At 39.7% G+C, this 12,987-nt stretch overlaps 1 protein-coding gene across 6 annotated transcripts in view; it reads right to left on the reverse strand.

The window, feature by feature from the left end:
• The window catches only part of LOC122556192 (uncharacterized), a 96,131-nt gene that overhangs the window by 15,640 nt on the left and 67,504 nt on the right, over window positions 1–12,987 (reverse strand). For 4 of the 6 annotated variants that reach the window (XM_088000301.1, XM_088000291.1, XM_088000286.1 and 1 more), the window contains one exon: window positions 517–1,744. In XM_088000301.1, coding sequence (XP_087856427.1) covers window positions 517–1,744 — 1,228 coding nt within the window. Of the gene's footprint in view, window positions 1–516; window positions 1,745–9,314; window positions 9,511–12,987 lie in introns of those variants that run through there. The other 2 variants (XM_088000307.1, XM_088000306.1) reach the window with 2 other exon arrangements.

A 12,987-nucleotide genomic window follows, 5' to 3' on the forward strand; every position in this document is an offset into this window, starting at 1 on the left:
TATTCAAATGAGGTGTAGTGTGGTCAGAGTAGAGAAACAAAAGCTGTTCAAGGATCAAGATAAAGAGACCACAGTTTACAAATAATTGGCTAGAGAAGCTATGGTGACATGACAAAAATCCTTATCATTCAGTGGGTGGTTAGACTTTGAATGCATTGACCAAGTGTGATGGCAACAGATTCAATAGAGGTGGTTACAAGTGAACTGCAATATTGTCTGATAGAATATACAGGGTTATGGGGAGGAAAACATGGGAGCAGAACTACATGAATTGCTCATTTGAAGAGCTAGCACACACACAAAGGCCAAACGGCCTCAAACTAGGCTGTGCCATTCTATAACTTTGGAAATAACTTCATCTCACAAAAATTTTACAATTTCTTTTAGGGAGACGGTTCTCTATGTCCACTTATGATATGTCACATCAGGTAGGAAAATCAATTTATTTAATGTAAAAGGAGCACTTTTTAGCAAAAATACTTCTTGCTATGACATTATTTTGTTTTAATGATTTACCTGTAGTTTGACTTCCAGGACATCTTCTCCCGGCTGAATTAATCCATCACTGATTAAGTCTATTAAGTGTAGCAGCTTTCTGTGTCCACTTCCTTTATCCTCTGGTAGAGATTCTGAATCATTCTGTTTTCCAGACAGAGTGGAAACACTCACCAAGTTGTCATTTTGAATGTTCTGGGTAACCTGAGTGGTCTTTACTGGCATAGTGCACTGATTTGTATGAACAGCATTTAACATCCCAACAGGCTGACATATACCACTCAGTTTTGCAGTGTTAGAGTGCAAACTCTGTTGGTAATTCCCGACCCAACGTGATGTACTTGGCAACAATGATTTCGATTGTAATGTTATGGGTTGGATAGTACATGTCTGCCCTGAATTCTTTTGTGGAAATGTTATTACAGGTTGTGTGACAACTGATAGAAAATTAATATTTTGACTGTTATGGCAGATTTGAATTGGATTTGTGTTGACGACCTCCTTGTGATTAGCACTGGATTTTTCTGTGTTCAAGAGTGTATAATTAGTATTATTTTCAAAATTCTTTTCTATATTATTAGTTGACCGTATGGTATTCAAAAGACAATTCTGGCCAGAGGTACTGCATGCTGTTAAATTTGTGTAGTCAGTTTGTTTTGTGTTTAATGTTTCCATTTGAACATGTGATGCGTCAAGAGAATGTAGCGGCAAAGTATTTGAATTCTGTTTGTTTGACACAGATTTGGAAATACCTATTGCTGTTATATTGCTGTTACTACTTGTGCCGTTTAGCAGACAAGCACTATCAGATCTTTCATTGCGACACCCAGCTGTATTTTCTTGCAGAATATCTCTTTGATTTGTATTCTGATTGGCAGCAATACCTGTGTCACCCTGATTCAAACAAATCTGTTTTTGTATGCATTCTGGATTGGAAGATGGACAAGGTATGTATGTTTCTTTAGATGTTTCTATGGCAGAATTAGCACTCAGTTCCTCACTTTGATTCCAAACTTGTCCTTCTTTTGAGCTTGTGACGGTCCTGATGCTGCTCTCAATAGTACAAGCCAAACTTTTGGTTGGATTTACTGTATTATTTTGCTGCACTTGCTGTTTTAATTTGTAATTGCGCAACTTCTGGTCTAATGCTTTTCTTTTCCGTAGCAGATTTAGAAATCTCCTTTGTCGAGAGACTAAAGCTGTTAGTTGTTTCTGTAGTGTGCCCTGTTTGAATGATCCTGGAGATATCCTGTAAGATAAAAAATGGGAACAAACTGATACAGTTTACATGCAACATATAGTTGTTGAGAAAGGGCAGCAAGGATGTAGAACAATAGTAAATACAACCTAAATCATTTATTTTATTTTACATAAATTTATTTAATCAGTTAGTTCATATTTCCTATCATGTACAGTCCCACAACAGATGTCATCATAAATAAATAAACTCCAAAAATTAGGGCTTAGGTAAGGGTCAAAAATTTAATGACGATTCTCTATCAAGTGGATGATGATAATCAAAATTATATGGCTGATGTGCACATTATTCTCAACAACAGTTTTCATGCTATAAACTATTTTCTTTAGCAAGCTAAATTCGGAATTGATCAGATCAGGAGAAAGAATCCTCCAGTAGCACATTAGCTCACACATAGACTAGCCTTTCGAATCATTTTAATTCAACAAAATTTTAGATGTAATTTTTAATAAGTGACAGAATTTCTAATACAAAGTCAGTGTGCATACCATAATGATGCATGTGGAGATACCATGCATTAGTACCTTTGGAGTTCTCTTGTTAAATAAAATACGCAAAAAAGTTATCTGATTCATGAATATATCATTCCAAATGGAAACAAATTAATACATCAAACTGCACATGGAAGGAATAATGTACTGGTTCCAAATGAAAAAGAAACACATCTCACAGAAGATCAAAAGTCAGAGGTGCAGTAGTAGGTCATTCAGCCCACTGAGCCTTCTCCGCCATTCAATTAGACCACGGCTGGTTTGATAGTTCTCAACTTCATTTCCCTGCACCACCGCCTCTCTGGGGGAGGCAATAGTGTGGTGGGATTAGCCCTAGACTGTTAATCCAGAGACCCAGATAATGTTCTGGGAGCCCAGGTTTGTATCCCGCCATGGCAGGTAATGTAATTTGAACTCAGTAAAATTTGATCATGAATCCATTGTCGATTGTGGGGTGAACCCATCTGGTTCACTAATGACCTTTACTGAAGGAATCCATTATCCTAACCTGGTCTGGCCTACATGTGACTCCAGATCCACAGAAACGTGGTTGACTTTTAACTGCCCTTTGAGCAATTAGGCCTAGATGGACAATAAATGCTTGCTTGGCCAGTGATGCCATCATCCTGTAAATGAATTTTTTAAAAATTCCCTATAATCCTTGATTCCCCTACTGATTAAATATTAGTTTATCTCAGCCTTGAGAGTGCTTTGCTGTAAACAATTCCACAAATTCACTAATCTATCAGTGTTATGGACCAGGCCAGACCCCCTTAAAACATTTCAAAAAGGTAGCCCTGACCCTACCTTTTCTAGTTGTTTTAAGCAGGTGTGTAGTGGATAATTCAGGAGGGATACAGGTGGTCAAAACCTCTCAGTTTTAAACAAAATAGAATTTATTTACAGAAACACAAACAAAACAGAACAGAATACAGAATAACTTAACCTATCCAAAAACCCAAAATATATTTACTTATATTTATTTATTATATTTATTTATTGGTTTAACAAAACCTCCCTTCTGTTATGCTCCATTCCCTTTGAAATAAAGGTCAACATTCCATTTACCTTCATTACTGCCTGCTGAACTTAGATGCTACCCTGTTTGTGATTCATGTAGCGTTCTGCAATATTTCACTACTTAAGAAATGGTCAGCCCTCTTTTTTCTCTACCAAAGTGCATTATATTCCACCTGCCAAGATTTTGATTAACCTCTCCATACCATTCTGAAGACTCTTTGTGTCATCCTCACCACTTGCTTTTCCATCTATTGTCACGTCATCTGGAAACCAAGTTATAGCATATTCACTTTTCTCATCCAAGTCATGAATATATAGATGTATTGCATATAATTGTGGTCTCAGCACTTATTTCTCTAGGACTCCACTAGTTACAGGTTGCCATCCTCACAATAACTCTTTTTTCCCCCACTCTCTATCTTAATCATAGAATCCCTACAGAGTGGAAACAGGCCATTCAGCTCATCCAGTCCACACTGACTCTGCAAAGAGTATCCCACCCAGACTTACCCCAGCCCTGTAATTCCACATTTCCACTGTTAACCCACTTCACCTGTATATCCCTGGTCACTATGAGCAATTTAGCATTGCCAATTCACCTTAACCTGCCTGCACAGCTTTGGACCGCGGAAGGAAACCAGAGCACTCAGAGGAAACCCAGGCAGACAAGGGGAGAATGTGCAAACTTCACACAGACAGTTGCCCAAGGATGGAATAGAACTCAGGTCTCTGGTGCTGCAAGGCAGCAGTGCTGATCACTGAGCCACCGTGCTGTCTTCTATAAGTCAATCAATCCTCCATCCATGCTAATATATCACCTCCAAAACCATGGGCTCTTAAGTAGCCTAATGCGTGGTACCTTATGAAATGCCTTCTGAAATCTATTTATATTATATCCCCTGCTTCTCTTTTATCTATCCGGTTTGTTACCTTGAGTCATAGAGTTCTACAGCACAGATACAGACATTTTGGTCCAACTTGCCCATGCTGACCAGATATCTACATTAATTAGATTCGCTATGTAGATTAGATTCTCAATAGTGTGGAAACAGGCCCTTCTGCCCAACAAGTCCACACTGACCCTCCGAAGAGCAACCCACCCAGACCCATTCCCCTATATTTACCCCTTCACCTAACACTATGGGCAATTTCGCATGGCCAATTCACCTAACCTGCACATCTTTGGACTGTGGGAGGAAACCAGAGCACCTGGAGGAAACCCACGCAGACAGTTGCCTGAGTTGGGAATTGAACCTGGGTCCCTGGCACTGTGAGGCAACAGTGCTAACCACTGAGTCACCATGCCGCCCCATTTCCAGGCACTACTGGATTGTTCCCCCATTAGGCAGATTTAACAGCTCCTCCAGTAGTCCGAGATGCTGTCTCACTGCAATGATCTCTTTCTACTAGTCACAATTGCTATGTCTTAAAACCTGGAGGGATATTTGAACCAAGAATCTGGTAATTGAAAGGCATGAATGCTATCAGCTGAGCCACCACTAACGCAATAGAAATAGTACAAAATAGTAGCAGTTTGTATTTTAGGTGAATGAGGCTCCATGTTAAACAAGTATTTCAGCACGGCAAAACATTGATATTTGACTGATGTGCAATTAGCTTAGTCGTTATTGTTAGTGTTTTCCCTATGACTTGTGCATAAGGAAATGTGAATCACTAAATAGAGAGGAGATCTTCATAAATATGAAGACTTGGCCAGGATTATGTGGCCAGGATAACACAGTTTCATGGTCTGAACAAATTATTGGAGCCAGCCCAAAACCACATTCTAAGCATTGTGGATGATTGCAAACAAGTAGGTGATTATTAACTACACTTTTTTTCCAGGAACCAGTTTTTTAAAGAATATATTGTCTTTGCTCAGAAAAATCGTAAACAAAATCCACATAGAACATAGAAGAATACAGCGCAGTACAGGCCCTTTGGCCCTCGATGTTGCGCCGACCCAAGCCCACCTAACCTATACTAACCCACTATCCTCCATATACCTATCCAATGCCCGCTTAAATGCCCATAAAGAGGGAGAGTCCACCACTGCTACTGGCAGGGCATTCCATGAACTTACGACTCGCTGAGTGAAGAACCTACCCCTAACTTCAGTCCTATATCTACCCCCCCTTAATTTAAAGCTATGCCCCCTTGTAATACCCAACTCCATACGCGGGAAAAGGTTCACACTGTCAACCCTATCTAACCCCCTAATCATCTTGTACACCTCAATCACGTCACCCCTAAACCTTCTTTTCTCTAATGAAAACAGCCCCAAGTGTCTCAGTCTTTCCTCATACGATCTTCCTTCCATACCAGGCAACATCCTGGTAAACCTCCTCTGCACCCGTTCCAGTGCCTCCACATCCTTCCTATAGTATGGCGACCAAAACTGCACACAATATTCCAGATGCGGCCGCACCAGAGTCTTATACAACTGCATCATGACCTCAGGACTCCGGAACTCAATTCCTCTACCAATAAAAGCCAGTACGCCATATGCCTTCCTCACCGCACTATTTACCTGGGTGGCAACTTTCAGAGATCTGTGTACATGGACACCAAGATCCCTCTGCTCATCCACACTACCAAGTATCCGACCATTAGCCCAGTACCCCATCTTTTTGTTATTCTTCCCAAAGTGAATCACCTCACACTTAGCTACATTGAATTCCATTTGCCACCTTTCTGCCCAGCTCTGCAGCTTCTCTATATCCTGCTGTAACCTGCCACATCCTTCCTCACTGTCAACAACTCCTCCGACTTTCGTATCATCCGCAAACTTGCTCACCCAACCTTCTAACCCCTCTTCCAGGTCATTCCTTGCCATTTTAAATGTATTCAGATTTGTGTGGTTCCAACAGGGTTCTAGTTCAGTTCATGTGAAAAAGAAAGAAAATGAATCAATGCAGTTAACAGAAAGTACATGCCTGGCACTCCGTCATCCAGTCTCTGAATCCAAACAACCTGAACCGACAGTGAAGGTGATCAGTGGAACTTACTTACAAGGTAAGCAACTGGCAAAACCTTTCCTTATTTATAATAGCATGTCTGCCTACGTTATTGAGCAGTATAATATCTACTCAAGTACTATAAAAAGCATTTGATTTTAGCCACATTGGAGTTAATTCAAGACATGGACATTTTCTATAGAAAATAGTGAGCACTTAAGCAAGGTGCAAATATATTAGATTACTTAGTGTGGTAACAGGCCCTTCAGCCCAACAAGTCTACACCGATCCACCGAAGCGCAACCCTCCCAGACCCATTCCCCTACATTTACCCCTTCACTCAACACTATGGGCAATTTCGCATGGCCAATTCACCTAACCTGCACATTTTTGGACTGGGGGAGGAAACCGGAGCACCTGGAGGAAACTCATGCAGACACGGGGAGAATGTGCAAACTCCACACAGACAGTCGCTTGAGGCATGAATTGAATCCAGGTCTCTGGCGCTGTGAGGCAGCAGTGGTAACCACTGTGCCGCCCATAAATATACAATTGTTTTGCAAAGGATTGTTAATTTTTGTTAAGCAGATACTTCATCGAAAATATCACAGGTATATTTGGATTATCAGAACATTTTAAATCAATAACATGCCCAAGAAGTACAATGCATTGCTGTAGCACAAGATTTGGTAGTAACGATCTAGCTCCATTTGCCAGCATTTGATAAATATCATTCTAAATCCATCCTGGTCATGTAACATCTAGATAGCTTTTAAATGTTGTACCCAAGCTATGCCCCCCATCCATAAACTTCTATATGCTCACCCCTCAGAGTCCGATGCTCCATGGAAAACGGCCCTAGCCTATCCAGTCTCTCCCGATAGCTCAAAGTCTCCAACTCAGGCAACATCCTTGTAAATCTTTTCTGCACCTTTCAAGTTTAACAATATCTTTCCTATAGTAGGGACACCAGAGCTGAACGCAGAATTCCAAGAGTGACCTAATCAATGTCCTGTATAGCCTCAATATGACCTCCCAACCCCTTTACTCAGTGCTCTGACCAGTAAAGGCAAGCATACCGAATGTTTTCTTCACTACCGCCTACTTGCGACTCCACTTTCAAGGAACTATGAACCTGCACCCCAAGGTCTCGTTGTTCAGCAACACTATCCAGGACCTTACCATTAATTGTGTAAGTCCTGCTCGGATTTGTCTTACCAATATGCAACAACTCACATTTATCTAAATTAAACCCCATCTGCCACTCTTCAGCCCACTGGTTCATCCAGTCAAGATCTCACTGTACTCTGAAATAGCCTTTATCACTGTCCACTATACCACCAATTTTGGTGTCATCTACAAATTTACGAACCATAGCTCCTGTGTTCACATCCAAATCATTTAAAAAAAAATTACAAAAAGCTGTGGACCCAGCACCAATCCGTGTTACACACCCCTGGTTACAGGTCTCTAGTATGAAACAAACCCTCAACCACCACCCTGTGTCTCCTACCATCAAGCCAATTTTTTTATCCAAATGGCTCGCTCTCTCTGGATTTCATGTGATCTAACCTTGCTAACCAGTCTACCACGCAGAACCTTGTCATATGCCTTACAGAAGCCCATACAGCCAACATCTACCACTCTGCCTTCATCAAATCCTTTCAAAGAATTCTAGTAAATTTGTGAGACTTGATTTCCATTCATGAAGCCATGCTGACTCTGCTTGTATGTATTTTAAAATGCTCTGCTATTATATCCTTTATAATACTTGAACATTTTCCAATAACAGATATTAAGATAACTGGCCTATAGTTATCTGTTTTTCTCATCTGCTTCCATTAGCACATTAAAATAGCACTACGCATATAAAAATGCACCTATTGATATAAATGTTTCAAACAACAAAAAATAACTGGGGGATGAACAGAATGTTAATTGGCAGGTTTGACTCTAAATATATAGGGGTCAGTAGAGAATAAGTAACTGAGTTAGGAATAACTGGAAAGCAATGAGCAACAAGACATACTGAGACCTAAAGTTAAACACTAAATTGTTATATTTTCAGGTGCCATTTGGAAACCTGACTGGAAACCAATTCACCACAAAGTAAAAGAATATGATTTAGAAGCCTTTTTCAAAATATGGGGTGTTTGAATGATTTTACATACAAAGCCATCAAAAATCTGCTTACAGGAGTTATCCTGGAACTTTGACTGAGATGGAAAGTAAAAGGCTTCAAGATTCTTTGTATACAATTATGGCTTCAGATCAATAAAGCAATGAAATTTTGGATTGTAGTCAGGAAACCAAGATAAGATAATACAATAGTGCAACAGATGGCCACACCAAGCAATCTTATCTATTAAAAAAATCAACAAATGATGATTCAAATAGACTGGAATATTAGAAAGGTACTACGGTGAATTTTCTAGGGCTCTATGGAGACATGAATGGAAACTGAGTGGATTCACAAATATCAGTGTCAATTTCAAGGCACTGATACTGGTGCTGGCAATAATAAGTAACACGGGAGAAGGTTGAGACAGGAATCCATTCTCATCCCTATTCCTATTAAAATTGTTAAAATACTCACGCTACACATGGAAGAATGGAATATTTCAGGGCCCAGAATAGGGAGCCTGTCATGCCTGCTGGAAACATCACCTCGTCCTTGTAAGTGGATCTGGAGGCAAAAGATGAGTGCATACATGGTAGAGGGTAAAAGGTGAATGGGCAGTTTGTGACTAAGCTTTGAATGTAATTGGCATTGAGGAGACAAAACAGCCAAGATCAATAAGATGGCCAGCGATGGTAAACAAAAGCTCCAGCTGACAACGAGAACAAGACTGTAAGATATTGTTCCCCATGACATGAGGGACAAAACCGTCTGCAGGAAGTCACTGTGGTCTTAAATGTCTTCATTTCTGGCACCAGACCTCAATAGCATTCTACAACACTTGCGCACATCTGTATTGCATGGGTCACATTTTACCAAAGTCTGACAGCATATTCCTTTAATAACAGGCATGCCATTGGGGGAACATAGTGCATTGCCACCTCCATCATTGGATCACTCCAGGTTCAGTGCTTCTTCAACTTCACCTATGCAACCATCAAGGCACCAAGTGATTCACCAGTCAGATCTTCCAAAAGGGAGGGTATGCAATTTCTTGATGTTCAACTGGTTTTCTTCCACATGGGCTTTCTCCATCTGTTGGCAGTGGACATGACATTTGCCTCAGGCTGCCTCAGATTTTCATTCCAACCCGTAAAGTGCAGATTGATCCTAGAAGACAACAGAGGCCCATGAAAGAATGGCTGCTAACCCCTCTACTGGAGCCCCAAACAGAGGCACAAAAGCAAAATGCCCAATGCCAACGATTCAGCAGGACATCTATTAGTGGTGAGATGGTGCAAAAATACAGATGATCTTTGCTGTATATTTAGGTAGGAAACGTTACCAAGTCTTCAATAGTTTGAACAATAATTAGTTCTCTCTCACATAATCTCTTACATTATCAGAGTGGGATATGTTACACTTTCAGATTTTAACCCTTTCAAAGACTTATACTACATCTCCTCTCAAAGTCTATGCGTATATATTTTAATATAACAATTTTTATATTTATGTATTACCTAAATCCACCAAGTCTCTGAGACCATTGATTCAATCTCTCTGATTGTATTTTTGTCAGATTTAGAATATTGATAGTCTTTCTCTGAATTCTTGTTTCTTGACTTAGAAAGCCTTCATTGAGATTTGTCGTATCAGCTTCTTTCTGAGTTTCAGACTCACCATCTGGTTCATCAAATGTATTGACTGATTGACATTTTTGTTGAATAGAAATAAGATGTCTTCTTTTTATAGCACTTGTTGAGGTATTTACAAAATAAGATCTTTGTTGATGTTATCTCCTTGCATGACGACTCCTTATCTGCCTTGATCTTGTATCATTATGTTCCATTGGGTACATTCCTGGTGCAATTTCTGTTGTTATAGTTTGTTATTGAAGCTTGTGGGCTTCAATAAGACTTCTCTGTGGCTTGCACTCAGTGATAATCTTTGATTGCTTGCCCTGGAGATAATTTTTACTGTAGAATGGAAAGTTGCATTCTGAGCTTTCTTCTGTCCATAGTTTGTGCAGACCTGATTGGATCTGTAATTTAGGAATGCTGTTTGAAACACTCCATTACTCGTTAACAATTTTTTGATACTCATTCAGCTTTACCGTTGAACTGAGTATATCATGGGGAACTTGTAAAGTGTATAAATCAAATTTTCGGCAAAGTGCAAGAAGTATTCGTTTGCAAATTGCACATTGTTATTGGAGGCAATCTGGTTAGGAATACTTTATGTAGTTGTTTCAATAGTGGACACTGCTGGCTGGACCAGCATTTATTACTTATTCATAGTTGCCCTTAAGATGCTGGAGGTGAGCTGCCTTCTTGAACAGCTTCAGTTCATTTGCTGTACATAGTTTTTAGGGAGGGAGTTCCAGGGTTTTGACCAGATTTAGTACAGGAATAGCTATATATTTCCAAGTCAGAATGGTGAGATGAGACAAACTTGCAGATGGTAGTGTTCCAATGTGTCTGTTTCCCTTGTCATTCTAGATAGTGGCTTAAGTCAGAAGTCACACAACACCAGGTTATAGTGCAACAGATTTATTCGAAATCCTAAGCTTTCATAGTGCTGCTCTTTCATCAGGTGACAATTCAACTGATGAAGGAACTGCACACGGAAAACTTGTGATTTCAAATAAACCCACTGAACTATAACCTGGTGTCATGTGATTTCTGACTTTGTCTATCCCAGTCCAACACCGGCATAGATAGTGGCTTGTGGTGGGTTTGCAAAGTGCCATTGAGACTACAACAATCTTATTGAATTGCAGAGAAAGTCTAAAGGGACTGAGTGGCCTACTTCTACTGTGACTTATAGAGTTATAACGTCATACAGCACGGAAACAGATCCTTCGGTACAATTCGTCCATGCCGACCAAGTTTCCCAAACTAAACTAGACCCACTTGCCTGCTGTTGGCTCATATCCCTCTAAATCTTTTTTTTGTAACTGTACCTGCATCCACCACTTCCTCTGGCAGTTCATTCCACATACGAACCACTCTCTGTGTGAAAAAGTTGCCCCTCAAGTCCCTTTTAAATCATTCTCTTCTCACCTTAAAAAGATGCCCTCTAGTTTTGGGTTCTATCCTAGGGAAAATATCTTTGCTATTCTCTGTATCTATGCCCCTCATGATTTTGTAAACTTCAATAAGGTCATTCCTCAATCTCTTACGTTCTAGTGAAAAAAATCCCAGCGTATCCAGCCACTCTTTATAACTCCAACGCTCCAGTTCAGGCAACATCCCGATAAATATTTTCTGAAACCCCTCTAATTTAATAATATCTGTACTATAAGAGGGTGACCAGAACTGTGCACAGTACTCCAAAAGTGGCCTCACCAACATCCTGTACAACTGCAACATGGTGTTGCAACTCCTATACTCAATGTACTGAGCAATGAAGGCTCGCATGTTAAATGCCTTCTTAACCACCTTTCAGTTTTATTGGTCAAAGACTGTCCAGCTAGTACATTTTATTGAAGAAACAGTTTTTCACATTCACACATCTATTTGACTTTGATGAGTTCGTTCAGTAAAAAGTGCTCTGGCTGTTAAAAAGTTAGAAATTTAGTTTAAAAAAAGAAGCTGGTGACCTAATTACAATTTGACTTTTAGTTACCAAGCATATCCAAGGAACTGCTTCATTGGCCTGAAATGCACCCAGGTGAAGTAGACAGGATGACACTGGGACCTCAACCAGTTATCACTTTCAGAAAAATTAACTCTGCATACATCTTCCCCTAACTGTTAAAACTCCCTTTTGTGTGCTTGGTTATTAATAATATCAGCTACTGAGCAATCTGCCTATTTTTGTCTGCAAACAAAATATAAGCACTTGATGGAAATTGAACAATTTCAGGTCAAAATTGTGTTTGATCTTCTGTGTAAAATGAGCTGTGTGGAAGCAGGCTCACATTTCAGTCCCAATTGATATGAATATAATTTTTTCATTGTCAATAACTTATGCTGTTGTTTACATGGCTGCATTACTAAACAGAAGGAGAGTTGAAGGCTGTCACCAGAAAGAAAAAGGTTATTTGAAAATATCAATTTATAAAGTGGTAGCATGGAAAAATTGAATTATATACAAAGTAGATTCACATTACTGGCAAAATAATAGAAATGATGCATTGACTCCAATTTCACTTAAAAACCTTGTATGCTCATTTGAAATTTCATTTGTCCCTGTAAATGCTTTCTTTTCCAGCTACCTACCAGTATAATTAGCAATGTACAATAGTATCTTTTCATGCACAAGATAACAAATGTATAATTTAATCAAATAGTAAACAATAAGACATGTTTATTGGAAAGTTTGGCACTGATCCATGATCAATGTTTCACGATCCTTGGTGAGGTGAACTCCCTCTGTTTCACCTTTCTTCTCAACCTGATGGCAGATTTCGATTCACACTGCCACAGTCTCCACCATGTGTAGGGAAAGAAGACAGGTCCCAATCTACCCCAGCTGGAACAAAAAGCGAAAACTCCTGTGTTATTGGCAGCACTCTGATCCATACCAGCTGTCCAACCAATGGAGCTTCCTTGACCTCCGAATTGTTCAGGCAACATACACTCTTACATGCATTTTGTAGCCTGGAGCAATAGTGATGATAGAGTCTTCAATTTCTTTCTATAA

The sequence above is a fragment of the Chiloscyllium plagiosum genome, unplaced genomic scaffold (genome assembly GCF_037043375.1).
Source record: "Chiloscyllium plagiosum isolate Xiang-an unplaced genomic scaffold, Cpla_swu_hap1 HiC_scaffold_2, whole genome shotgun sequence".
NCBI classification, from domain to species: Eukaryota; Metazoa; Chordata; class Chondrichthyes; order Orectolobiformes; family Hemiscylliidae; genus Chiloscyllium; species Chiloscyllium plagiosum.